Raw genomic sequence first — 26751 nt, 5'->3', positions numbered from 1 at the left:
ACTTCTCGTTGTAGTCTAATTTATGAAATTTATTTAATTCAATTGGAAGTTTATTAACTCTGTACACATAGTTATTAATACCATTATTATTGTGATTAATAATAGTAATATGAATCTATATATAGTCATCAATAATAGTTTTACTACTACTAAATAAAGTAACTTACCTACTATAAAAAGCGTAGGATTGTGCTCCAGTGTTACATATGTAAAACTAGAAAGTGAGTATTATTTGTGTAAAGTTAACCAGGACCTACTAGTTTCGCGCGCTCACTAGTGACTGACTTCAGGAGATACTCCTGGAGTTCTAGTGAGAAGCCGTTACCAGTGGAGTTCAACCAGGTCTGTTGTCAGTTATCAGCTCGCTAAAGACAATGGTGTACGGTGGCGCAACTTCGTGGATTGGTTGAAGTTAGACATTAACACCGTTGGGTGCCGGCTCAGTGGTCTAGTGGTTAAGTGCTCGCGCTCGAAACCAGTGGGTCCTGGGTCGGAATCCCGCGGGGTGCGGGATCGTGGATGTGCACTGATGAGGAGTCCCATACTAGGACGAAATAGCCGTCCAATGCTTCCAGGTTTTCCATAATGGTCTAGCTTCAATTGACTCATGATTTCAAACTGTGAAATATCATAGTAAATAACCACATTTTCAGATTTCATGGAAAGTATTTATTCTATGTACATTGTAGTTAAATAATATAATAAATATGGTTTTATTTAATTGGAGTGTGGTATAGAAAATTGATTTTCTCTCATTTCATATGATATGTGATCCCATTTTATGGAGGAGTAATTACATAACTCAGTCAATAAATCATATTTGTTCATTATAACCGTTTATGATATCGTAAGCCTAAGTTCACTTACTAAGTTATTGGTAATTTATCATGTCAAATAATACTCAGTTTAGATTATGTTAAACTGACTATCAACTTGTGTGACAAAACATATATAAATCAGTGTATTTAGATAGTTTTGATTTATTTTTGATGTACAATAAATCCTCATGTATCATCCACGTGGAAAGAGCTCCATGGTTCGCATTAGCCAGTACAAGTTCTCTGCAGTTTATGTCATTAATCCATCGTTGTGAACACCAACACGCTTGAAACGTATGTCAACTGGTGTATCAATATATTTTTCCATCAGTGCATCAGATAATATTACAGTTCTTGACTAAAAAAACCCAAAATCTGATAAGAGTATTGTGATTACAGCTACAATCTTACAACCATTCTGACAGTTTATTTCATAGCTAACAGACTGAGAAACTAAGACATTAATTAAATATACTAGGTTGAGAATATTTCCTTTACGACATTCAAATGCATATACAAAGAAAACTGGTGAACAACTTTACCTAGGTTGTCTATTGAGTTTTTTCTACTCTGATAATCAATTCCACGCCTTGGTTATCAGTGCACGGTACTTCTCTAAATAATATACTTATCAATAACTTCAATGCAGGCGTATGTCCTATTCTTTGACCTTAGCCGTCTCTTTCATCGTTCTTTTAACATCTACATTAAAATGTCGAGAAAAACAGACAAGATGGATCTTAGTTCTATTTGTAAACAGTTAATTTCACTAGTTTAATAATAGGCACCAAATGTGAATTGAAGTAGCCAGTACATAAATATTATGCTAATAAAAATGAATACAACAATATCATATGATAGTCATATGACTAGAATTCACATCGCCTAAATATAAAATGATAAACGAAAAGTAGAATAAACGAAGGTTTTTTGTTTTTATTAAGTTGCTAGTGACACTAAGTTGGGTATATTTTAGTAAATAGTTAACATTAAAGTTACGATTTAACTCAGTGAGTTGTAGAAATTAGTTAAATTACAAAAAGGTTTTTATCGGTGACTGATGTCAGTTGGAGAACCACTAACATCAACACTCATCCATGACCCCATCAGGGATTGCACAAGGGTATTTAGGTCTTAAGATGATTAAACTGTCTTCAGACATACGACTTGTTTTCAGGATTTCATGATTTTGAATTCATTTTATTCGTGATAGGGCGCAACAGTTTTTTAATACCATCGGTGGATTATCGCCTCATTTTGAATATTGTCAAAATAGATTCTTTCATACTATATTCCACCTTTTAGACTTCGCCTTCATGTGAAAGTGAAAAGAATTAGGTTTTTCCCTAATAACTATTTAATACTATGGATAAAAAGAAAGCAAACGTCTTCCTGGATGAATGGCAAGACTATAATTATGGATGAACCAATCAAATTAAGGACTGTACTTCTTGGATTTTGGCGCGAAATTTATTCGGTCATATAGATAAGTAGCATTTCGTTACTAGAGCTAATGTCAGTTTGTGATGAAAATACTTACTTTGATTCTTAACTCTAAATTCTAATTCTAATTCCTCATACTAATTTACAAACCCATTTTAACCCTAGAAAGTAAGTGGACTGTTTCAACGTCACTTTAGTGTCGCCCAAAAGTCATCCATAAATTATAGTCTCACCGTACTATATATTCTATATTTCTGTAAGAAATATATAATTTATTATTCTATACTTTCTAATGTTGACTTCTTTTCCACTTCTATTTTTTCTTCTTAGTTTTAAATGATAAACCATTATTATCCTGATCATTTTCTTTTGTTTTATCTATTCTTCATCTGTTTGATCGAAAATGTAATACAATGGTTAAATATATCAATATATCAGATTTTATGATCAATTTGATTTTTCATTCGAATGAATATTGATAGGAGTAATACAAATAACTATGTGTGAATTGTTTGGTCACATGTTTAATATATGAATATATAAACGCTGTTGATAAATGTACTGACAATAGTTCTATGTAGTGAAATCTTTACAAGATCTATTTACATCTTGATTGTATGATTAAGTGAAACACTGAAAGTGTTTACTGTTAATAAGTCTCGAAAGACAAGTAACTCTTTTATGAACAACATACGATGAAAAAAACTATTCACATGTACTAGAAACATCAATTGATTGACATGAATTTTATATTCAAAGCTTATCAATATTTAGACTAAGGGACAATTTGTTGATGTTCTAATATTGAATGTTGTATTGATGTGAAAATACTTTAACATAATGTTACAGTGTATACTAACTCCTATAACAGTGTATATAGTTATATCTGGTTTAAAAGAGAAATGAATGTTTTTCGCAATCGCATATACATTGTATTGAAAATTTCTAAAAACATACCTACTTAATATAAACGAGTCTGAAATAAAGAAAAAAATGTTTTGAAATGGTCAAAATAAACTTGGTAGGATAATTTATTACCAATTTACAAAGTGATCTTTTAAGTCTGGAATCAACCTGTAGATAAATACAGACATGTTCCATCATCCAGGTGATTTATCTAAGAAAAAGGGCATGTATACTATCTAGAACAGTACGTGAAAAAGAAATAAGATTAAGAAATCTCCCTAGATAAATATATTATATGTAGAGTGATGATTATATACGTTTATGTTTACGGAGACGTGATAAGAAATAATAATTTATTTATAATATGAACAAGTGTCCTACTATTGTAGCCTTAATAAATTGACTGTAATTTTAAATAGCTCATAGCTTAGCAGTTATGTGAACACTATCAGAGCTTCTGAAAGACTATGAACTCATCTTTTTCAAAACCTTTGCTGCTGATGATGTCAATAAAGATAATAAAAGCTACAAACTTAACTTACGCATCTCAAAGAATTCATGAATATCAAAATTATGAGTAAAGAGTACTTACCGACAATAATTATAGAAGCAACCTCTGAACATTAAGAAGCACTACACAGTTGGTTCGTTCTAACATAGGACCCCTCTCCCCCAGATGTGCATATCGAAAACCCAATACACGGTCGAATACACAACCCTCAGGTTTCAACATGAAAGCTTCAGAACGCTGGACCGGAATTCAATAGATTTTAATTCTAATTTCGATCAATTCTCAGTATGGTCCGGCAAAAGTGTAATTTATGGGCGAACCAATCAGATATAAAATGACAGATTTTGTATTTTGATACGAAATTCATTCATCCATTTAGCCAAATAGCGTTTCGGCATTTTAGCTTATGTCAGTTCGTTATGAAAACCGTAAATCTAATTCCTAACCCTAACCGTCAACTGTAAGTTATAGTTCTAATTCATCAAACTGGTTTATAAATTTCATTTAGTCCTAGTTAGTAAGTGGACACCTTAGCGTCGCTCAAAGATCGTTCATAAATTACAGTCTCACCGTATGCTCCAACCATTTCCAAATCCCGTCAATCGGTAAATGTCTTACATTACACATATTTAAACATCATTGGTTATAGTTAATTACTAGAACTTCTGCAATTATCAGTTCAAATCAGATACTAGTGAACATCTGATATATCATTTATGGATCACACTAAAACACACAAACCATTGGATCTCGACTCAATAGTCCATAGGTTAAGTGTTCACCGTGAAACTTGAGCGACTAGTGTTCAATCGTCAATGGTGTCGTAGATGTGAACTTGTGAGGAGTTCAGTACTAGAATAAAACATGTGTAGAAGTTTGCTTCTATTCGAGTAATCTTAACTTTAGACCTACATTCAGGTATAGTGATTTGAATTTATGAAACAACCTTCTTAAGTTAATCATATTTACAGACATTCGATTCTATATAAACCCTTTGAAGATAATCAGTTATGTGACTAATATATAAAGCCGGTATAATAATCTCCAAATATTTAATCCTACCTGTGTTGATTAATTTGAAGTGGAGATTTTTCTAGGTTGAAATGATTTGATAGCAACTGGTTTATATTCTTCCTAAACAGTTGTTTGTTGCATTCTACCAGTATTCTATAGAAACTGGAATCAGGATCAACATTTTGTCCAGGTTCATACACGTAAACTATATATATATATATATATAATTATACTTAAGATAACAAATAATCTTGTTCAAAAATAAACACCAAAGAAAGTTCAGACACGGTCCACGAAACTTGTAACTGCCTCATTGAAAACATGTAACACTCAAATAAACATCCTAAACTATAGAGCATTTCAGACCAAATGAATCTATTCGAATTATTCCGTCTTTTTAAAACTAGTGGTGTGTGCTACTGATGTCGACAGATATGAATAGTGTCACTAATAGAAAGTGGGATGCCTGGCGGCAAAAGGTAAAGAAGTTCGAGGAGAAGAGAACGAGAACAGAGAGTGATTGATATGGAAACGAAGAAACAGTCAAGCCTGAGACAAATGAATGACATTTCGCAAATGAAGTATTTACTGTAAGGTTCTCAGATTTTGTATGTGAATACATTTCATTATCCCCAGTAGTGTTCTTGTTCACTAAATTATCATTGCCAATTGGTTTATAACTATACTTAACGCATTTTCAACCGTCAAATAGAAATAACACTCAATCAATTCCTTATACCAAACAATATCTTAACTAGTCTGTTATCAATAGTCTACTAATAGACATGTTTTCGTGTTACATAAAACAAGAAAAGAATACTATATCAAGGAATTCAATACCCAATTTTATTTATTATTGATATTTCAATGATGATTTACGCATTTATACTGAATAAGAAATACTTAGGTTACGAATATTCCATAAAGTTTATTGTTGATTTCGGTCAATAAATTTGTTTTTCAAAATTCATACATGGTTCAAGTCATTAAAGTACAAATAATGACACGTTAAAACAAATAAGAAAATAGATTACATTTTGTACATATTCACAAAATAATGATAATCTGTTAGTTTTTCGTCTAGATTATTATCAAATTATTGATTATATTTATTTATTCTGTATACGTAATAATCACTGTCATTTTAAACAAGGAAAATTATATCCTTTGGTAATAATAATAATAATAAGTGTAGGTTATCAGATATACGCTTTTGTATTGATTCATCGGTTTAGTTATTGATTCACGAAGCTGCACGTGCAATACCAGCTATAGCCATAAACATGAATACAACATCCACATAAAGTTGCATTGCACCAAATATATACTCTTCTGGTTCAAGTTCAAATTCTCTTCCACCCATTATTAGTTGTGTATCGTAAGCCAAATACTGTGAAGAGTAATAATAATAATAATAATAATAATAATAATAATAATAATAATAAACAGGATACAATGTTAAATAAATCTTGGAATGCCTAATAAAAATATAAAGAATAAACTACTCATTAATTTTCAATGTTATATCAGCCAAATGTTGCAGAATCTATTGAAATCATGATATCTCCTTTCAGATGGTTTAAGTTCAAAGTTGATATCTCATTAGTAGTAGATATTGATTACTACACTAATTGTTTAGAACACAATCTGGGAACAGTATTGATCAATGCATATCATCAATTTGTTTTCTTCTTTGATAGTTGATCAAAGTACTTTTACTGACATATTTGTCTTATTATTTGAGTCGAAGTAAAGTTAATTTATGCCTTCTCAATCTGAGTTAAAATATTTAAACAACTTTACATGTATAAATGTAATAATCTGATAGGACAAAATGAGTTTGTACATGGATCATATATAAGAAATAATTTCAAATTATTTTTAAAGCCCGTCTGTCTAAAAATTACCACTTTATAGCAGCTTATATACATTGAGGTTGTGTACATTTAATTTGGCTAAGCCCTTTTACTAACTTATTTAACAGACAGATTCATTCGTACAACAATAACTTATCTGTACCACTGTACCTTTATTATTGTTTCGTTTGCATGAACATGTATGCTCGAGCATTGTTTACCACCTACCCATATATACATTCTGCTAGCTTTGGCGTTAGTTGTTTAAATGATTCGATGACGCATTCATTTTCCTATGTATATATTTATATGTACATTTTAATCCTGTTCATTTGACTCACTCACTCTCTCGCTTGCTTGCTCTTCAGCACTCGCATATCATTCTTGCTTCGTATGCCTATGGTTTTGGTGATCTGTGTGTGGTGAGATTTATACACCCTGGACGTTATCTAGTAACAGTTATCAAGGCGAGTAGTATACGAAGTTTAAGAATTATATCGAATACCGACAACCACAACTTTCTTCTGTAAATTGTATCTTATCACATTAGATAAATTGTCTAATCATGAAATACAAATTTTCACAATTTCTGTTTTAAAACATCAAGTTCATTTAGATTTTGTAAATCGATCACCTAACTATTATATTGTGTTGCTAAAAAGAAGAGATTAGTTATTTCGAACACAAACAGTTTCAATGTTTAATTGACTTTAGGTTTTAAGTTATCATGAATTGATAATCAAAACGTAGTCAGTCAGTAACAACGTAGAACTTCGTACGTACGTACATCAGTTCGAGTTGCCATACCACATTAGCACAGAGATGCAGTTGTCGATTCAAATCCCGTAGTGGTAGAGGTAGTAAGAATATATGCAGTAATCGGGAAGATTAGTGTTTGGAGATGTTATTTAAAGAGTATAATACAGTGAAATAAATATGGGAAGAGAAAAAAGAGACAAGGAGAATTCCGGAGATTAGAACTTGAGAGAACACAAAGAGTGTATGCACCTGCGCCATTGCAAACGATTTTGAGCTGTCATTCAGGGTCTCTAACCATCGGTTGCTATCATCTCGGGAATCAAAACATAGAGTATATGACGAATGAATGTTATCGTCATTTGGGACTTTTTCAAATTATAACAAATAAACATCTAAAAATCGGTAAACATTTATTGTTTACAAACTTGAGCAGAGCTATTAGAAGATAAAAATCTATGTTCCATCAGGTTTAAATTCATTTCCTATAATAAATGGAACACTATACGGTTTGGTATAAAACTATAAGTCACATTATAGATGCTGATCTGGAAACTTAATCTCATAAGTACAACATAGATTAACACACCCTAATGTATAAAAATCAGTTTCTGCATTTAAAACACTTTCATAAATTCAAGTTACTATACCTGAATGTCTAAAGTTAAGATTATTCAAATAGAAGCAAACTTTTGATACTAAATACTTACATCATCCAAGTAGTTTTAATAGTTTATATTATTCACTTATCCTAGTTGACAAACATCGAAATTCAGGAAGCACTACACATGTTTTATTCACGTGTTTTATTTTACATCTACTACCCCATTGACGATTGAACACTAATCGCTCAAGTTTCACGGTGAACACTTAACCTATGGACTATTGAGTCGAGATCCAATGGTTTGTGTGTTTTAGTGTGATCCATAAATGATATATCAGATGTTCACTAGTATCTGATTTGAACCGATAATTGTAGAAGTTGTAGTAATTAGCTGTAACCAATGATGTTCAAATATGTGTAATGTAAGACATTTACCGATTGACGGGATTAGGAAATGATTGAGTCATACTGCGAACTGGCAGAAATTAGAATTGAAATCTATGGATTCCGGCTCAGTATTCGGAGTTTTAAGCTTTTATTTTGAAGCGTGAGTGTTGCATATTCGATCGTGTATTGGGTTGTTGATGTGTACACCTGAGGAGTCAATCTAGTCATCATTGTTAAAGTGATGAAATCTTAGATTACGGGAACCTTTCAGAAATACACTCATCATAAAATATTAATTCACAGAATGCACAATTTTTCGATCGATAACTGAAAAAAATAGTTAATAATAATGAGCTGATATCAAATAATATATTTATTAATGAATAAAGTAACTTACCAAACCAAATAATAGGGTTAGGATACCACTATAAACGCCCTGTAGAATCTAGAAAAAAATACATAATTGTGTAAAATCTATTCATTGATAACATCACTCAATTATAAAACATCACTGACCTATATATGTTCTCTGGTCAATGAGCCGTAAATTAGAAATAAGACAATCATTAAATTCACAAGGATGAACTTGCTTTCTAACTAACATTATTATATCCATAGATAATAGAAAAAAATAACTAATCTGATCAACATCGCATGAGCCTACCTAAACAAACATTAATAATACCAATACTATTGTATGACTAGCGATACTTACATTTAAATTAATTTTCTAGTTTAGAGATTTCACTGTTCTGCGAATTTGAGTTAGTTTAAGTTATTGGCTTAACTGTCTTGACAGTATTGATTTATTTTGTAAGTCACTAAGGGTACACGTGTTTAACACCATGTTTTAATTTATCCAGCATTTCATGTCAAGAATTGATTCACCTAACATATACTAAGTAATGAAGATTCAAGTGACGTGTTAAGTTTTATCGTTTAAATCAAACTATCTATTTTCATCGCATTATAATGAATTCATGTGATATGTATATGTGCCAATCTTAGGATTAAAAAAAATAATAAGAAAATAAGTAGTCCGTACATTATTCATTCACAAATTGATCATTTGAAGCATAAATCGATAGTTAATCAGTAATAATGTTACTATATGACTGAATATTGTGTGAGTTTCTGTTAACAAACGATTTTGAATAGTATTGACGTTAGATCAATGATCAATGAATCTACTGCTTAGTAAGCCGATTTTATAGTTACAGAACTCAAGTGTGAAGTAATATAATTACTAGAAAAGTGACAAGTGTTTTCTGTGTTTCAGATATATCTATCGCATTATTTTCATAATGTGTTAAATCTGAACTCGTAGGCATTTCCAATTAAAAATGATTTAAATGACATCAATAACTCATCAGTACATTTTAATTCTACTTAAACTGAATTAAAAATGTTTAACCTTTAGCTATTCAAAGTTTTAGAAAACCAGATGTAATTACCTTATTTGGTCCCAGAACAAAGTATACAATCATGATTGCAATCCCAGTAAGCATAACAACACAGCTAAATACAAATAAAAAACCAGAGCACATTGTAAAATCAAAACGTGTTTGCATTGCAAACAGAGTTATGCAGATGCATAGAGCAAATGTCAGTGCTACAGAAATTAAAGCTGCTTCAGCTCCGTAGAATGCACCAATTGAACCAGCCATATAAGATAATGCCAATGTCTATTTGCCGTAGAATAAATAAGCAAAGCAAAGAAATAGAATATTTGAAAATCATAAATAAGTTAGAGTAGTCATTAACAACATTCTAAGATGAAATTTTTGGAGTTATAACTGTTGGTAGGAGACTAGTAAGTAAACTTCTACTAATTAACTTCACTTTCAATTTAGTGTTCAAGCAGATTGATAAAAATATTTAAGATCAACTAAATCAATCAATGTCAAAATAATTGCTTTACAATTTACATAACATTCAATGTTTTGGAGTTGTGGATACGCGACGCTGAAGAATCCCATGCCAGGACGAAACATCTGTCCAGTGCTTTTTATTTTTCAGTGATCGTTTAATTAAGGACGCTCTGCGATTTGAAGTACAAAATCTCAAAATCTCTACAAACCCGTTACACCTTATAACTATTTCAATAAACAATATCCTTTTGATCAGTATGATTTAGGCTTCATGAAAAAACCTTGCATTATCGTAAGTTGATTATTCTTATTTTAGATGTAATGCCCAAGACAGATATGGGTTTTCAAAGTCTTTTAAACTGGCTGTTATGTCTTCCTAATGATCTTTTATCATCTATCACTTAAAACATGTTCTGAATGTATTACTTCACGATGATAGTCAGAAGTTTATCAAGTGAAATAACTTCATTTAAAAGTATTAATTTCGAACATAATTCTAGATAAAAGACTGACTATAGATCACTTATTGGATTAGAAAATCTGTTTTTCAGTTCTCATTTTTTCCTGAATCAAAGCAGTGAAATGTAAGTGTGAAAAATTTTGATTATCGAACTTCGCAGAAATCGATAGAATTACTTGGTATTATCACAATATCAATTTACTGAATGTTTCAATACACCATATGGAAAAGTGCTGTTGGTATTTAGTGTTAATACAACCGTGCATTTCCTAAAAAAATGAAACTATCAGAAAAAGGAACTTTTATCAAAAACCTGTACTTTGATTTTACAGAAGTCAGTAATCCAAATGTCTGTAATCAATACTACTGTATATTAAAGTATCTTGACTCTTGATCTAGTTAACTAACAACAAAACTCTTTGAAGAAATGATGTCTTATTACATCGACTAACTTTAATACCTAAATCTAACAACACTATTTGATAAACACAGCCTGATGTAAGAAATAGGAATTAATTAATTTTATGGATTATTACAACTTTCCACTCTAGTCTTGTATCCAAAACATCTTGGTTATTTAAAATGTGTTATAGATTGCTTGACTGGCCAATCGTAAATTTGGACCATGTAATGCTATTTCAAATTGGAGTAATATTTGTCTATTATAACCATTGTGACAAAAGCATGCAAAAAAACGAGTATTCAATTTGGTAGTCCTTTGTTTATGTTATTTTCGATTTTGCTGGTTTGAGGTGTTTAAATAAATTGATAGATCCCTTTAGTTTGTCCTGTTCTAGTCTTTATAAAATAGCGACGTTGGGCTGAGGAAACGATGGTCGGTGTAATTAACAAAAACAATGATATTCTTAATACAAGTTTAGATTCGCCTCAATGTCCAGATTGTATGATTATTTCTAGGTATAAAAATCTTTTATATGTGATTTCTGTCACTAGCTGAGATGAATTAGGGTATCATCGAAAACTGGGGAGCACTGAACACCTGTTTCGTACTCATATAGAACCAGGCTGTCCTCAATTTTCACCCCTACAGGAATAGAATCCATACTCTTCAGGTTTTGAAGCTAGCACTTGTCCTAAGTTAGAATCTAGCAGTTCATATTTCTAAATTTTACCAATTTCAAATGTTTAATGGCTTCGGAACAATACATGTTTGGCGATATTAATCTCCTTGTGGTTGACGCTTCAACCACAAATATTTAACAGCCTCGCAGTTCTCCATACTATTTCGTCTATTCTCATTACGGAAATTAATAACAAAGTTATAATTATCGATTGAATATTTCAAGTAATCACTCCGATATCACTTACAGTGATAAAATGCTTCCTAATAAGACTTTAAAAAATACTAACCGAGTGAGTGGAAGCTTCAAAATATGTTCTATGTGAGTAAAAAATCAAACAGTTGTTATAAACTATTTTTCTATGAATTCGTTTGATACAAATACGCTTACTCTTCTAAGTATTAAACCAAAAACTCAATGATCTGAAGTAAGTGTACAAAATCTTATTTGAAGCCCCAAATCTCTCAAACCACATCAGTGAAATATTTCTTAGATGTAAATCAGATATCTAAAGACGATAGTATAGAAGAATTTTGACTTCGTATATAAAAGCATACAAGTATTTTATGATTACACCAGTTACTTGAGATGATTGACATAAAATAACCAAGTAGATCCAGGTAAGTGAACAGTTTATGGATGAGTTTTATGTAAGAAACACTAAGACATTTGATATAGTGGAAATTAAAATTTTCTGTTTGTTAGCTAACATGTATTGAAGCAATAAGAACGAAGACCTTTCTGTGCACTTTCTTAGAACTTCAGGTTTTATTATATAAATTGAATTTTCTGAAACTTTATAATCGTTATTAATCAAATCATATAAGAGTTATTGATCAATTTACAATGATATTTCCTAAACCGTGTCAACAGCTATCTTCAATTAAATCTTACTTGATTTGGTTAAAACAGTTCCACTGATAATAAGTAGATGAAGAGCCAGACATTACAATTTATCTTTCATACATATGTATATCAATGCATCACCACTACTGTGATTAATGCTTGTCTATTATCCATATGATATTATTCTAGTAACTGTCATCAATTACCGTTTGACAACTTCGAACAATTCCCAGTCTTTAAACTCTAATTTTATTTTCTGTAGAGAAATAATTTTAAGTTACATTTACTAACAAACCATTCAGAATATCCATAACCGATGAGAAGTGAATGAAAAAAAAATCTGTTTACTTCAATAACATTGAAGTCCGATCATGAATACTTAAACTTTTTTCTAAAGTACCTCTTAAAAACACATACATTTCATGTGGTCTGTTCTGTGTTTCTGTCAGCTGATAACTAAATAAAAGACTCAAAAGTAGCACTAACCCAAATCACTATTGACAAGATTGAAGAGATGATAAGAATCAATAACTGAAATGTTTATGTAGAAAGATTTGAGACTGTTTAATGTAGTACAACAGTATTATACTACAATATTATTCACTATTCTCAGTTCATTCACAGCTCCAGTTAATCAACTTTGGTCATAAAACTAAATATCTGAGAAACATATTAAAACACACTGGCTATCTAAAAAGCATTAATGTTAATCATATATTAACTTATAATAAACCTTTAATTAAATTCATACTGAACATCAGACTACCTCTAAAGCATAATATAGTCCTATAGTTTAAACTTAGTTAAATATTTAACATCAATATTGTATTCATTTATTTTTCTAGGTGTTTAATAAAATTTAAACAAAAATGCTTCAGATTAACTTACAAATACAGTTAAGCATATATAATTTCCAGGGAATCTTCTTCGTACACTTACAATACAGCCAAGTACCAAATACGTTACGAAAAATATTGCACTACATACAAGCAACAAAAAAATAGTATTAGTACCTCGAAAGAACAAAATGGTAATGAAATCATGATATCGAAACGTTTTAGTTTTCTAATTAAAACTAATTAAAACCTGGAAGTCACTAACAGTATTCTCATCACAGTTTTCCCCTCATAGTAAAGAACATACTCTTATTGAATCAATCCATATATATATCATTATAATTAATAGTATTCCTGAGATTTGAAAGTTTTTTTTTAATATGAGCTGAATGCTTTGTCATCTCATCAATTAGATATATATTTTCAAGTTTGCTTTTATTGATATCATAGGTTGTAATTCAACGACAACCAAAACATAACACTTCCCGATTATTTTACAATTGAGTCAAATATTTACTAATTGACCATATTTTTATCAACTGTTATCATTTTCGTAAAAAAAGAATAAAAACTGCCCACCACAAGAACTACTAACTTTTGAAACTTAACAATTAAAATTTATGTATAAACTTACTAGGCTAAATAGTAGAACCATGGATTACGACGTACCCAAATCGTTACAGGTTTACTAACAGAAATAAATTAATTCCATTGAATATTATTACTTACATAAGACAAAAAATACATACGATCCCAAATGTGAATAATAATTGCACACTAAGAGTAAAATATACCTAGATAAGAGAAATTAAATGAAAAATTATGTAAATTTAATTATAATCAAAAATATTTAGAGAAAAGTTTAGTTGTAATGAAACTCCGCCTGGAGTCCCTCCGGGGGCTACTACCGGTCCCAAGCCCGGATAAAGGGGGAGCGTTGGATATGGGGTTAGCGCTTCGTATTTTGAAGTACTATTCCTTTTAAATGGTATCGACTATGAAATTTTATTTGAATAGACTATCGAATTTAGTGGAGTAGACCGAAATGTAAACTCGGAAGTGCACGGTAATCTTAACATCAGATAGTTAGATCAGAAATGACAATGTTATCATAATCGGACAGCTTTCAATAAAAATTACAGTTAAGTATTTGGTAAACTTATTTTTCCCTTAGAATATTGACAGTTTGACCCGTGATGCATTCACAAACCAATTATCAAAATTATACTTAATTGAAACATTCAAACAGTCTGATGAAACTAAATCTACTGGAACACGCCAACCTTTTGTGTATAACTTACATGGGTACATTGTTAACAAACGATTTATTCAAAGTTTTCATCTGAATGAAAAAATCAGTTATTCGTCAAGCTAATGTCTTAGTCCTATAGTTATAGATAAGGATTCTTCTCTTCAATTGGTTTTGACCCAATTGACAGTTTTGATATTTCAATGTTCATGTTGTGTTTATAAAAATACATTTAGCTTTTAATTCATGTTGAATGAATCATTTTCCATGCAATTACCGCTAAAACATTTTGAAATAAAGTCAACTTTCATAACTTAAGATTTCAGATATCTAATTTTTTTCTTTATAGAATTTTACTAACACTCACGGTATCAGTTTAAAACGAGTCTTGTGAAAAATACCATTGATAAACTATAACTTGCTTTACGAATAAATGCATGACGAATTTTTTTATCACTGAAGCTTGATGCAGCGAATTGATTCTCCATGCGTCCACCTTCACCACCAATGTTGTTACTATTAGAATGTGGATTTTCATTATAATTTCCATATGGGTAACCATCTCCTCCTTTTCAAAACAACATTAAATAAAACCATACACTATAAATATCTTTAGTGATAGGTTTGATTATAATACGTTATAATGATCAGTATTAAGAAGGATTACATTTCTTTCTGTTTCAGAAAAATGATTACTCGATAATAAACTAATTCATGAGATAATCACTTTCTTATACTTTGGATTATTGAGCTGGACAAGCAATTTCATATCATCATTTAATGATTTTATGCTGTAAACCATCCATCAAGTCTGTAACATTCAAATGGCATCATCAATTCGGTCATATTAGCTTTTGCTCAAAACAAGCCTGCAAGCGATCACTGTAATATTCTCTTTCTTTTAAATTCATTTAATCGGTTCTAGAAATCTTTTCATAAATTCATTAATGAGTGACAGAATATAATCAAAATAAAGTTATTCTGGACGTACATATCATGTTTTTTAGCATCTACCGGCCAGGCGTATAAGAAATGTCAAGGAAAATCAGTAAGCTCTACGTTTAACAGTCATACAGTTTTGTTTTCAGCAATGAGTGAAGCACAGATTTATTCTTAGTTTGAGTTACACCTTACTGTTGAGTAGAAATAGGTATAAAGTATGAACTAACTTGTCTCTTATCATCCAACAAAGCTATTTTTCAATACTGATTAAATAAAAGTTTTACGATCTTGTAAGATTATCAGGTTTCATATATTTTATACATTCGTCTTTGGTAAATTTGTCATAAAAATAACATCTTCACTTGTTGAGTGAAACATGTATGTTTCCTATTTTTTATACTCACGCACAAAATATTTGTTTTAAGATAACTGTGATATTATGTATCACAAATGCTTCAAAATACCATCAAAAGGATAAGATATAAAATTAATTCGTAAGATCAAGTAAAACGGACAGTGCAACTAGATACCTACTAAACAAATCGTTAAGGCCTAGAGAAATATAGGAATTTGTGATAACCAGTCTCGAGCTACATAACCCAGCCTTCCTAACTACTTACCTTTATCATCCCGAAAACTCCAATAGCGAGTTCATTCACTTAGTTAAATTTATAGGGAGTAATTTTGATGAGTGGTTTCCTGTTCTAACATTATTACCCCTTAAAATATTTCCAACCTATTCTTATTTTATAGTATCAGTAAATATCAGAGAAATTTGTAGCCATGTGTGTGAAATACATGCATTAACTACAACAATGAATGCAGGTTCATAACTTTATCGGCTAACTAGACTTACCGTCCTAGAAACATACGTCTATCCTCTACAGCTAAACTATGGTTGTATTCTCCATGAGTTTAATGAGACAGGCAATTTACAACTACCAACAACTTATCAGTTTGATTTTTCGCTAAAATCACTAAACTAAGTCGTAACAGAAGTGTCAGAAGTTATTGAAGAAGTAAGTTTTATACTACATATAATATTTATAGTTTCATTCATTGTCATCGTCAATTAATGCCAGTATCATATCTACTTTCCATCGTATTTCTATTCAAATAGCTATGCAAATTGTACACACGAAAATCGGTACACAGTATCTACTCTGAAAAACATGTTTTTCATATAATACACAAAAAAACATTTTTCCTTATGAACAAAGATGGATAGTGGCTAGCAGTGGAATCCAGGATGCGCGTTTTGTCCTATTTCGGACTCGTCAGCTGCTTGTAAATTAAAGCAATATCGATGCAATACGCACAGTATGCACATATACCAATAAGAGATTGATCAATTGCAGTCCTAAACATCAATGGGAAGAGTCAAATAAAACAATACCAAGTGGATTTTTCCTTATGTGTTGCATGATAATAAAATAATGGAACATTTTGGAAGTAAAAATTTTTTTGAAGATAAATTTCAAGAACTCAAAAATAATCTATTGTAGTATATTGTGCTTCTTTGCTTAAGATGTATGATATTACTGAGTAGGGTATTTTATCATATGAATGAGTAGAAGATATATATCTACAGAAAAGTCGGTTATTTCTTTAACGGATTATTAATATAATGTCTATAACTGTAATGCTATATTTCATTGTTCCCAATGAAAGGAGAAAAACAATGGGTTTCAAGAGAAAACTCCAGAAAACTAAGACTTCTAGAACCAAATCAATCATTAGAAAGAAATTCATATAGTAATACATGTTTGAAATGCCATTAGATCAAATGACACATCACAGTTCTCTTGAATCTTAATGTCTAAATATTCACACGAATATCCCAGATTCATCCTTAATACGATTAAAAAATATTCTGTAAAAGTAGTAGAAAGTCATTATCGACTTCGGAATTTCAAACCACTAGACATCAGAAAGCTGGGGAACCTGCGGATGAGATTTCCTGTTATAGGACAACCTTCTTCAGAGTGAGTAGTATAGCTAAAATATAATTAGAGTACTATATATGATGCCTTGTCGATTAAAATGTAAAGATGAAACGAACACACGTGTAAAAATATTCAAATCCTGTCTCTAAATTTAGAACTGAACAAGTTACGAATTTTTAGATAGCATTAATTTACTCATTAGTTTAACCTTCATTATTAATGATAATTACATCTCAAATGAATTCATCTTACCTTGCCACTGTGGACCAATATTAGGTGGATAAGAATGTGGAGGTTGAGTTGGATATGGACCTTGTGGTGCGTTTAGGTGTGGTGGTGGTGGTAATCCATATGGATATGGTGGTTCGTTGTATGGTGTTTGGAACCGCGGATCGGCCATTTAAAATAAATTCGATTTCTCTTCCTTTAGGATCTAATTATAGTAATAATTTTTTTGCATAAGGAATGTTATTGTAACCTTGCAGTGCATATATATTGAAAATTAGAATGAATTTAACCTTGAAATTGTTTATCGAAATTAAACTAATTCATATAAACCTACACCCATATGCTCTGTTTAAGGATTGGTTAATAAAATAGATCGATAAATCACCATGAGAACAATTGATCAACATATCTCAACAGTGGATTCAATTATTGATTCTAAGCTTATATCTCGTGTTTTGAATCCTTTTTTCTGTAACCTGTTGACCGATCTTTAGTTTTCATCTTACTTCAATCTTCATTTTTTAGACAACGGAAATGGTTTCTAATCTACATTCAGCCTTTATTTATCTACCACAATACTCTCAAAATTCTGAAAATTGAAGACAACAAAAGACATATTGAACAAGTGAAGAAGTAGCCTAGAGCTCTCAATCAATTATAATTTTACATTGTTTGATCAACAGATAGTAATCAATGTCAGACTTGTCTATTCTTTATCACTAAGAGATAGGATAAAGCCGACATTGGTTACCATTCAGTGGTCACTCTTAGTTCTATCGGAGTCCAAAAATATTCTAAATGGCTCATTTCAGTAATATTTTTAATACATGAATAACGCAGATATATACTGACGATGATAAGCAGTTAGCACAAACCTTAGGTTCACAGCTACTCGTTGATTGCTTCCAACAATTTAGCGTTAAAAATCTGTAATTTATTAATGTTAGGTGATTTTATGAAACGTGATGTGAAATTTTGCAACCTATAACAAATCTCTTGTTTTCTGAAATAGTTTAAGATGTATTTTTAAAGCTAATTTTTATGACGACATTCAGTATGAGAGTATTTAGGTATAGATGTCAGTAAACTGTCTTCCTTTTAATAATTATATAAACCTTTAAAAATATCAACTAAGTGAACAGAAAGAAAGATCTTTTGACATTGGTGTTAACTATCAATAAGGAATATCATCAGAAGACTGGTAAACATAATTAACAACAAAATTTTACTGGTTGTAGTCCTTATTTTCAATAAGAAACAACGATAACCTTGACTAAGTAATCGGCGGAGTCTGGTTGTGATCTGTTTTGTACTTAGTACTTATATATATATATATATATATATATATATATATATATATATATATATATATGGAATTTTCATAAAGTGAACTCCAACTGAAAATTAATCGTGTTCAGATGGAAACTTACCCAACTTGTCGGATTAGTTCCTGGTTAGTTAGACGTGATGATGACTGCACTTTGTTTAGTTAACAAACCTTACAGCCATGTGAACAAATACTTCGTGGAATAATTGTCATTATACATGATTTATTTACTATTAAAATATAATAACCAACCTAGGGTCTACAACAAAATGCCCGCCCTTATTTATCTTCTCAAAATAACCCATGACATAAGTAATAAAGACATGTTTCAAAAATCGTGAAAAATCACTGCTGAAAGCATTAAGAGGGAGGTTTAAATGGTAGTTAATGTATCATGTCCTCTACCTTGGAAAGAGACAAAATTTCAACTTCCTAGAACAATCTTGTCACTACATGGAAAACCTGTAACTACAGAAACAGAAGCCACTTCAGCAGTTTACACTTAGCTCAAAGATTGCTCTTTGTATGAACATATATTCAGTTATTTTTATCGACAATTCATTCATCTTTTCATTTATGCCTTGTATTGATCCAAGAATCGACATGTTCTCTCGTCGAATGCTAATAATCGGGTTTTACTGTAGATCTTGTAGGTAAATTTGTCTAAAACGTTAAGAGTAGTGATGTCCTTTAAAATATTCCAATTATTTTACTACCAACCATATTTAATCTTGAGTTTACTCTTTATTATCCAACAAACAGTCTGAAAGATTGTGGTCTGTGACAATCCTCTTTACTGACTATAACTAATTCCAATAGCACTCATTCATTAACAAAATGAAAAACAATATCTCAATAAGACTAATTATACATTGCTTTTAATGTCCTTTCAATTACAAACTGATGTCAGCTAGACTGCTGAAAACTAAGAGATAATAAATCGAGTTTTTTGTTTTAGTTTGGTATTCCTTGATGGTATGTGCCCATTAATCCACACATGATTAGGCCAACAACTTTCAAATCTCAAAATACAGTGGTTCACATTTACAATTTGAATCTGTTCATCAAACACCATAGTCTTTATTAAAGGTGATCGGTGAATTACTATTTCACTTCCAAATTGATCGACTTTACAAGCTGCAGTTGTCTGAAGCTCCATGGCTTTCAACAGCTCTATGATGGATATCAACTTCTATCACTTCAATATACATTGTCCGTCTAATAATTAGTATTATTCATAACTTGATCATCACCCTATTTCTTTATCAATCTGATAGTCAAGAATTTAATAGTAATTGGTTATTTACTTATAATGGTAAAATCTTAAATAAATTTTGAAGTACTTCTAACATCAAAAAGTTTGAATATTTGCACAAGACTATAAAACAACAACTAATGTATATAATGAATTGATTATTTCAATCAAACGATTACCTTCAATTTTTAGATCTAATTTAAGAGTTTGTATTTGTTTAGAAATTGTAAATGGATTATTCAAACGACCATAATATCATAAACAGAATAAAATTTGTGTTTACAACAAAAACAGTTTCACATTAAATCAGCATTACATACTATGAAATTAAAACTACATAAAACTAGATCTTCATCGAAGGTACACAAATGTAATACAAATAAATAAACATGCAAATGTATTAATTAATTAATTAATTAATTAATCAGATTTTGAAAGTTAACAGTTGCCAAAAAGTAGTTTATAATTACAATACTCGAAATGAAATTGAACTACTACTTAAGTGGACTAAGTGAATTGGCTTATTTTTAATGACAACAAAAGTCTTCATTCATTTTAGCCATTGGTTGTTATTTATTTTTCATGAGATTGAACTATCCCTAGAATAATAATGCATATCTTCGTAGTAGCTAAATGGAAAATGGGGTAAAACACAACTGACTAAATCATATACTTCAGATAATAAATTGTTTGCTGCCTCTGTATAAGGACTTTCAAGACAAAAAAGAAAAAACAAAGACCATCTTAACAAAGATTTACCTCTGAAGATAAAGGCAAAGTATTTTGATATTGTGAATCTTCATCGACTGAGATGGTTGGGCCACGTGTCACGTATGCCTGAATACCGATTACCACGACGTGCAATGCTATCCGGTATTGGAGATGGTTGGAAGAAAATTAGGGGTGGCCAAACCAAAACGTATCATCAGTTCTTGAAATCACTAACTTCTAGTCTTAGCCATGTTGGTAGATGCAGACTACTTGGTTTGGGTCCGCGTGACTATCGTAACCAATGGTTGAAGACTCTGAGTTAAATGGCTCAGAATCGATCACAATGGCGTCAGTGTATACACTCTCTGTCTTCCCTTAAACTATGAGATTAAAATTATGTCATATCTTTCTTTCTACGAACTAATTCTTTCCTCCTGTACTATATCCTTACATAAAATCTTTCCCTTATTTATTACACCATTGAGTTAACTGCTTCTATGAATCCGGTGTTCGTTTTGCTGTGCTAATGAGTTATGGCAACTTGGACCGATGCATGTATGTGCTTGGTTCTATGTTGTAAGTGACTGACTCACTTAATTTTATATACTTTAAAGAAGTGTCCGGTTTTATATTAACATCTTTGTAACACTCACTAACATACAGATTAGTAATTTACACTTATATTGTAAGAATAGTTAATGATGTAAACAAATTCGGTAATTGATTTAACTCATAAAAGTTTAGTTACACATTCATAATTTAAATTATGTTCACTTATTATACAGTTCTAATGTTAACTTCATCTGTTACGAATTTCATTTTAACATATTCAGTCTCAATTGTTAAACTCAAATTAATTATAAAGTTTTATTCATCAAAATCAAAAATTTAATCAACTCAATTTGTTATTGTAATTAAGTTAAATAGCACTGTGTGGTATGTAAAAACTATTGTGCCATCAACTATCTTTCTATCTTGTGAATATGTAATGGAATATCGTCAAAATAATTTCCAGTGCTTCATATATCAATCACCTAGAGAATTGTTATTACATAACTCCCAATGGTGTATAAATTTCAAAAGAAAATACAAACTGTTGACTATAGTTTGATATTGTATAGCACAGATCACAGAGCCATAAGCAAACAAAGCAAATATGAGTGAATACGAGCAAGCAAATAAGGGTGAATAAATTAATAAGATTTAAGAAGCACATATGTAGGGAAACAGATGATTCATTGAACAATTTAAGCAACTAACAGTTAAGCTGTTAAGGGGAGTATGTATGTAGACTGTAATACATGTCAAGCATACATATTCATATGGATATTAAGAAAAAATACAGTAATATAGATAGATCGTTACTGTTTGAATGACACTGTTAAACAAATTAATTAAAGATCCTAACAAATTTAAATGTATACAGACTCGAGTGTATGTGATATGCAATAGATTTTATAAACGAAGTTGATCTTTATAAAGAAAGTATAGTATTATTCTCTAAACGAAAATAGCTAAGTTGTAAAGATAACTCAATAATGTAAATAAGTATTTTAACATCTTTTATATAAACTATTATGAATAACGTCAAAATAATGGTTTGAAAGAATGTTTAGAATATTTGCATAATACTCATATTCAAATAGCGTTGTCAATTTTGTTTTACTTTATAGTTAATTGTTTCTTTTTAGCTGTATTACACGAAGAAGAATACTGGAGAATTACGAACTTCCATAATGTTTTGCTAGGTTGTTGTTTTTTTACTTCATCTGTATGCTTGTAGATTATATTAGATTTTGCCAAACAGTACAGTACATAATCTTAGACTTAGTCAACTAAACCTTTGATGAATTTCTCTTCGGGATAACATAATTTTACATCTGGATTTAAATATAGAAGTATATGAAACTGTTAAGCATGAGATGATACACTATTATCATCTTTCTTTCTGTTAGAAGAAATATTAACCTTGAACAGTTCTTCATTTTACTACAAATAACAATTCAGTTTTTATTAGTAATTTAATGAATAAGAAAGATTATCATTTGAATAACAAAAAAAAATAAAACTTTTCTATCTTATAAAAGTTCATTTTCAGCGTTTTATAAAATTCATGAAGCATAGTTTAAAACAATTAGTCCCTTTGATAAATTTCGATAATGCAATGAGAAGACGTAGTTTATCAGAATTATGTGATATATTTGCGCAATACATTTCGAACAATCTGATCACACATAGTTTCTTGATCAATGATCAATCAGTTTGTTTGAGCTTCACTATCTAAGAAATAATTACACAAGTTGTACAGCCGTATTCATAGTCATATAGAAAATATGTCTATAGAAAGATAGAAAAGATTGCATCACAAATTGATTCCAGACTCAATAATCAATGGGTAAGGAAGAAATATGAGGATAAAAATAATTTACGGGTCAGAGGTGAGAATTTGATCTTACATTGGATCGAAATAAAGTCGAATCAATATTTTATACACCGTTGAAGTACTGGCAATCCACGAACTCAAGCCTTAACTTTGTGTGCAAAAACGATTCGTCCAACCTCTCATCCTTCCTTGACCCTAATTCCTTTTAGTGGCATGTTTTGATTTTTTTTTCCTTTTTTCATTTCATTTGATTATTGTTGATTTTTTAAATCATTGTTTTGTAATTTTAAACTAATCAGCTATCATTATTACCCTTATACAAGTTTTATTTATTATTATTCAGTTTTTATTACTATAACCTTTATGTTTGTCGTTTTTCTTCATATCTGTCAATTGAACAATTATCTGACACGTAAGTTATATTCATCTTTATATTCCATCCTTACCCCGTGATTATTGCGTAACCTCATTTGATAATAAGTCTCTAATCAATTTATGATGCCATCTTTTCTATCCTTCTATAGACATATCATATGTAGAGCCAAATTATTAACTAAACGATTCAAGATGTCACATATTTACTAAATAGTGTTTATACATGATATCTATACATCAACTTAAATCTCTGCTATATTATTAACCAAATAAACAATGAACCGTTTAGGATGAGAAAACATACTAAAATGAATTAACTTTTAATAAATATTGATGACAATCAATATAAATAATCAATATTAATCCTAATGTCATGAGTTACTCAGCCACTTATCGATTCATAAGTATGATACAGAAAATCGAATATTTCTTCTTTTCTTTTTTGTTTATCGATATAATTCCTACAGTTATTTATATCAATTGAAATTCAATATGGTGTTACTAAGACTGAACTACCAAAGTTTATTTTAATATTAAACAAACTTTTAAGTCTATGTAAGATTATATGCGTAGTAATCAGAGTGGATTGTTTGAGAACTTAGATAAACAGCTGTTAACAATGAATATGAAAGCATAACTTTAAGATGAATGGCAAATTGTTGCAAATGTTTAGAATTGTTGAAATATTCTACATTCAAAGAAAACTCAACATCTACAAAAATGTTGTCATAACATTTCTTATTTATTGCTATTAAGAAGGAACATACGTAACAGTCTGTTAGTCAACTATAATATACTGATTGTAGAATTTTAATTTCAAGATTTTGTGAGTTTTCATACAGCAAGCTGTTGACTACTCAATAATAAGTGTTATCCAGTTCACTTAACCTAGAAATCTCGCTACTAATCAATGTTAAACATTTAAACATCAGTGTATTGAGATATCTTTTTGATTTAGTTTCGATCTTCAATGAATTCTCATTGGTAGCCTTTGCCTTTTTTTCTTGATTTAAATCATATTAGTTCCATTTTAATGGTACTCATTGCCTGCGGTATGAAAGATGTCAGCTTACATCATTTCACCATGTGATGACCCCTCCCCTTATCAGCAAAATTAGTTTATGAATAAAATGGAACAGGAATTTTAGCCATCAGTAATCGTGTGATTTTCAGTTTATTAACATCACTTATACTACTATTCATAAAATCATATCCTCCAATAAAACGTTTACAGATAGTTAATTTACGAAATCCAAAAAGAAAACATAGTTTCGTCTTACCCTTACTTTGTGAACATGTGTAAAGGAAATTAAACGCTAATTTGACTTTTTTTTATGATAGCAGCAAAATATCGATATTGGTTGCTCCAGAAGTATTATAATTATTCTTGGAGTTTAATTAGAAAGGTAATTGCTGCTTTAATGAACTATAAAATGTCTTAACTAGTTACGGTAGAAATTCTATTTGTTTCTGTTGATCCATAATTCCTCTATAGAATTAAGTAAACACCAAAACCTTGACAATAAAATATTGATTACCATCTAATAACCTACTGCTTTATATAGAATGTTCACTGATCTGTATTTTATGTTAGAATAGTGAACAGGTGACAAATTACAATAGCTTCATTTATATTCACCACTCTGAATGAAATTTCCCTTCACAGTAAAAAAATTGGTAGTTGAATTTTATTTAACTCTTATTATTTCCTAAAAGTTATGTAATCTTATTGTTTTTTATGTTATTACAACTCCACCTGTAGCTCTTCTAGAGTTACTGCCGGTCCCAAGCCCGGGTAAAGGAGGAGGGTTGGGCATGGGGTTAGCGACCCCATTCCGTAGAAAACTAACTCGCTAAAAAAAATGCTAACCAGAAAAATTATGTTATTACACAAATCACTAGATAAATGATAAACAAACTATTCATTGTTGTTGAAATAACGATAGAAAACTCAAACAAATATAACAAAACTATGAAACCAGGCACGTGAATCAATACTTCATCTATGAATTATACTACTATTTAATTAGTAATATATCTAGACATTCTCATCGATGCATAAATAGCATATTCCTAGACCATTTTAATTAGTCAATCTAAATTTCGATTTATGTTTGGATATTTCTTTTTTGAAAAGATTTCAATTCATTCAAATAACTAAGTGATCGTTCGTTTTATCCTAAAGTAAATAATCAAAATCGATCCAAACTTTAATTGGTCAGTTAATCAGTCAGTTAGTTAATCAATCATTCACTCATCCAAATCTAAAAGCAAATAAACAACAACTGCAAAAACAAAAAAAAGCATAAATTATTAATCAATGATTACTAAAATTAAAACAAATCATCTAGATATTAAAAAAGTAGTTATTAGTTACCATAGTTAGCCAAAAAAGTATATAAAATAGGAATAGTAACTGCATGTGTTTAAAATTTACTTTTTAACTTTTTACTTTCATAACAATTTTACATTTATGATGTACATAGGTACCTAGAATTTTGTGAATAAAATAAGAGTATAAAGTATTGTTTAATCAACCTTGAAAAATTATGCGAATATAAAGTTGACTTGTGTATAATTGAATTTTCGTTCAACTTGAATAATCAATCACTATACAGAATGTTTGGTGTTGTTTGACACTTTATATGAAAACATCTAGTTTATTACTCAATGATTCACTGGGCAGAAGTGTGACTTCACTAATTTATTATGTGACTCTCGTTTGATCATTAAGTATTTACTAGTTTTCTGAACTGATACTTGATAAACTACCACAACTATCATCAAAAAGTACAAATATATATAAAGAACTGTCTACGTAAGACACTCAATGTCAGCAACAACCTACTGCGGGAGAGAACAAATCAGATTCCAAATGAAGAGGAAATGAGAAAAAGATGCTGGAAATTAAGAGGATTTCAAACTCCATCACGAAACAAGCGCTA

At 30.2% G+C, this 26751-nt stretch overlaps 1 protein-coding gene across 2 annotated transcripts; it reads right to left on the bottom strand.

Moving 5' to 3' along the window:
* Positions 1-5516: 5516 nt before the first annotated feature.
* Positions 5517-17994, bottom strand: TMBIM1_1 (Protein lifeguard 3; the record flags this gene model as incomplete). 2 transcript variants are annotated; one of them, XM_035730642.2, is made up of 8 exons in its annotated part: positions 5517-6082; positions 8693-8740; positions 9750-9980; positions 13443-13533; positions 14025-14078; positions 14120-14184; positions 15041-15207; positions 17780-17927. In XM_035730642.2, the coding sequence occupies 8 exons, from the start codon at positions 17925-17927 to the stop codon at positions 5936-5938; spliced, it is 951 nt and encodes a 316-aa protein (XP_035586820.1). In that variant the 3' UTR covers positions 5517-5935. The 2 variants fall into 2 exon arrangements, with proteins under 2 accessions (XP_035586820.1, XP_051069259.1); XM_051213295.1 differs by having other exon boundaries at positions 14025-14184; positions 15062-15207; positions 17780-17994.
* Between the last annotated feature and the right edge of the window lie 8757 nt (positions 17995-26751).

The sequence above is a fragment of the Schistosoma haematobium genome, chromosome 3, assembly GCF_000699445.3.
Source record: "Schistosoma haematobium chromosome 3, whole genome shotgun sequence".
Classification (NCBI taxonomy): domain Eukaryota; kingdom Metazoa; phylum Platyhelminthes; class Trematoda; order Strigeidida; family Schistosomatidae; genus Schistosoma; species Schistosoma haematobium.
Note: the sequence above shows the minus strand (reverse complement) of the source record. Positions and strands in the feature narration are given on the sequence as shown.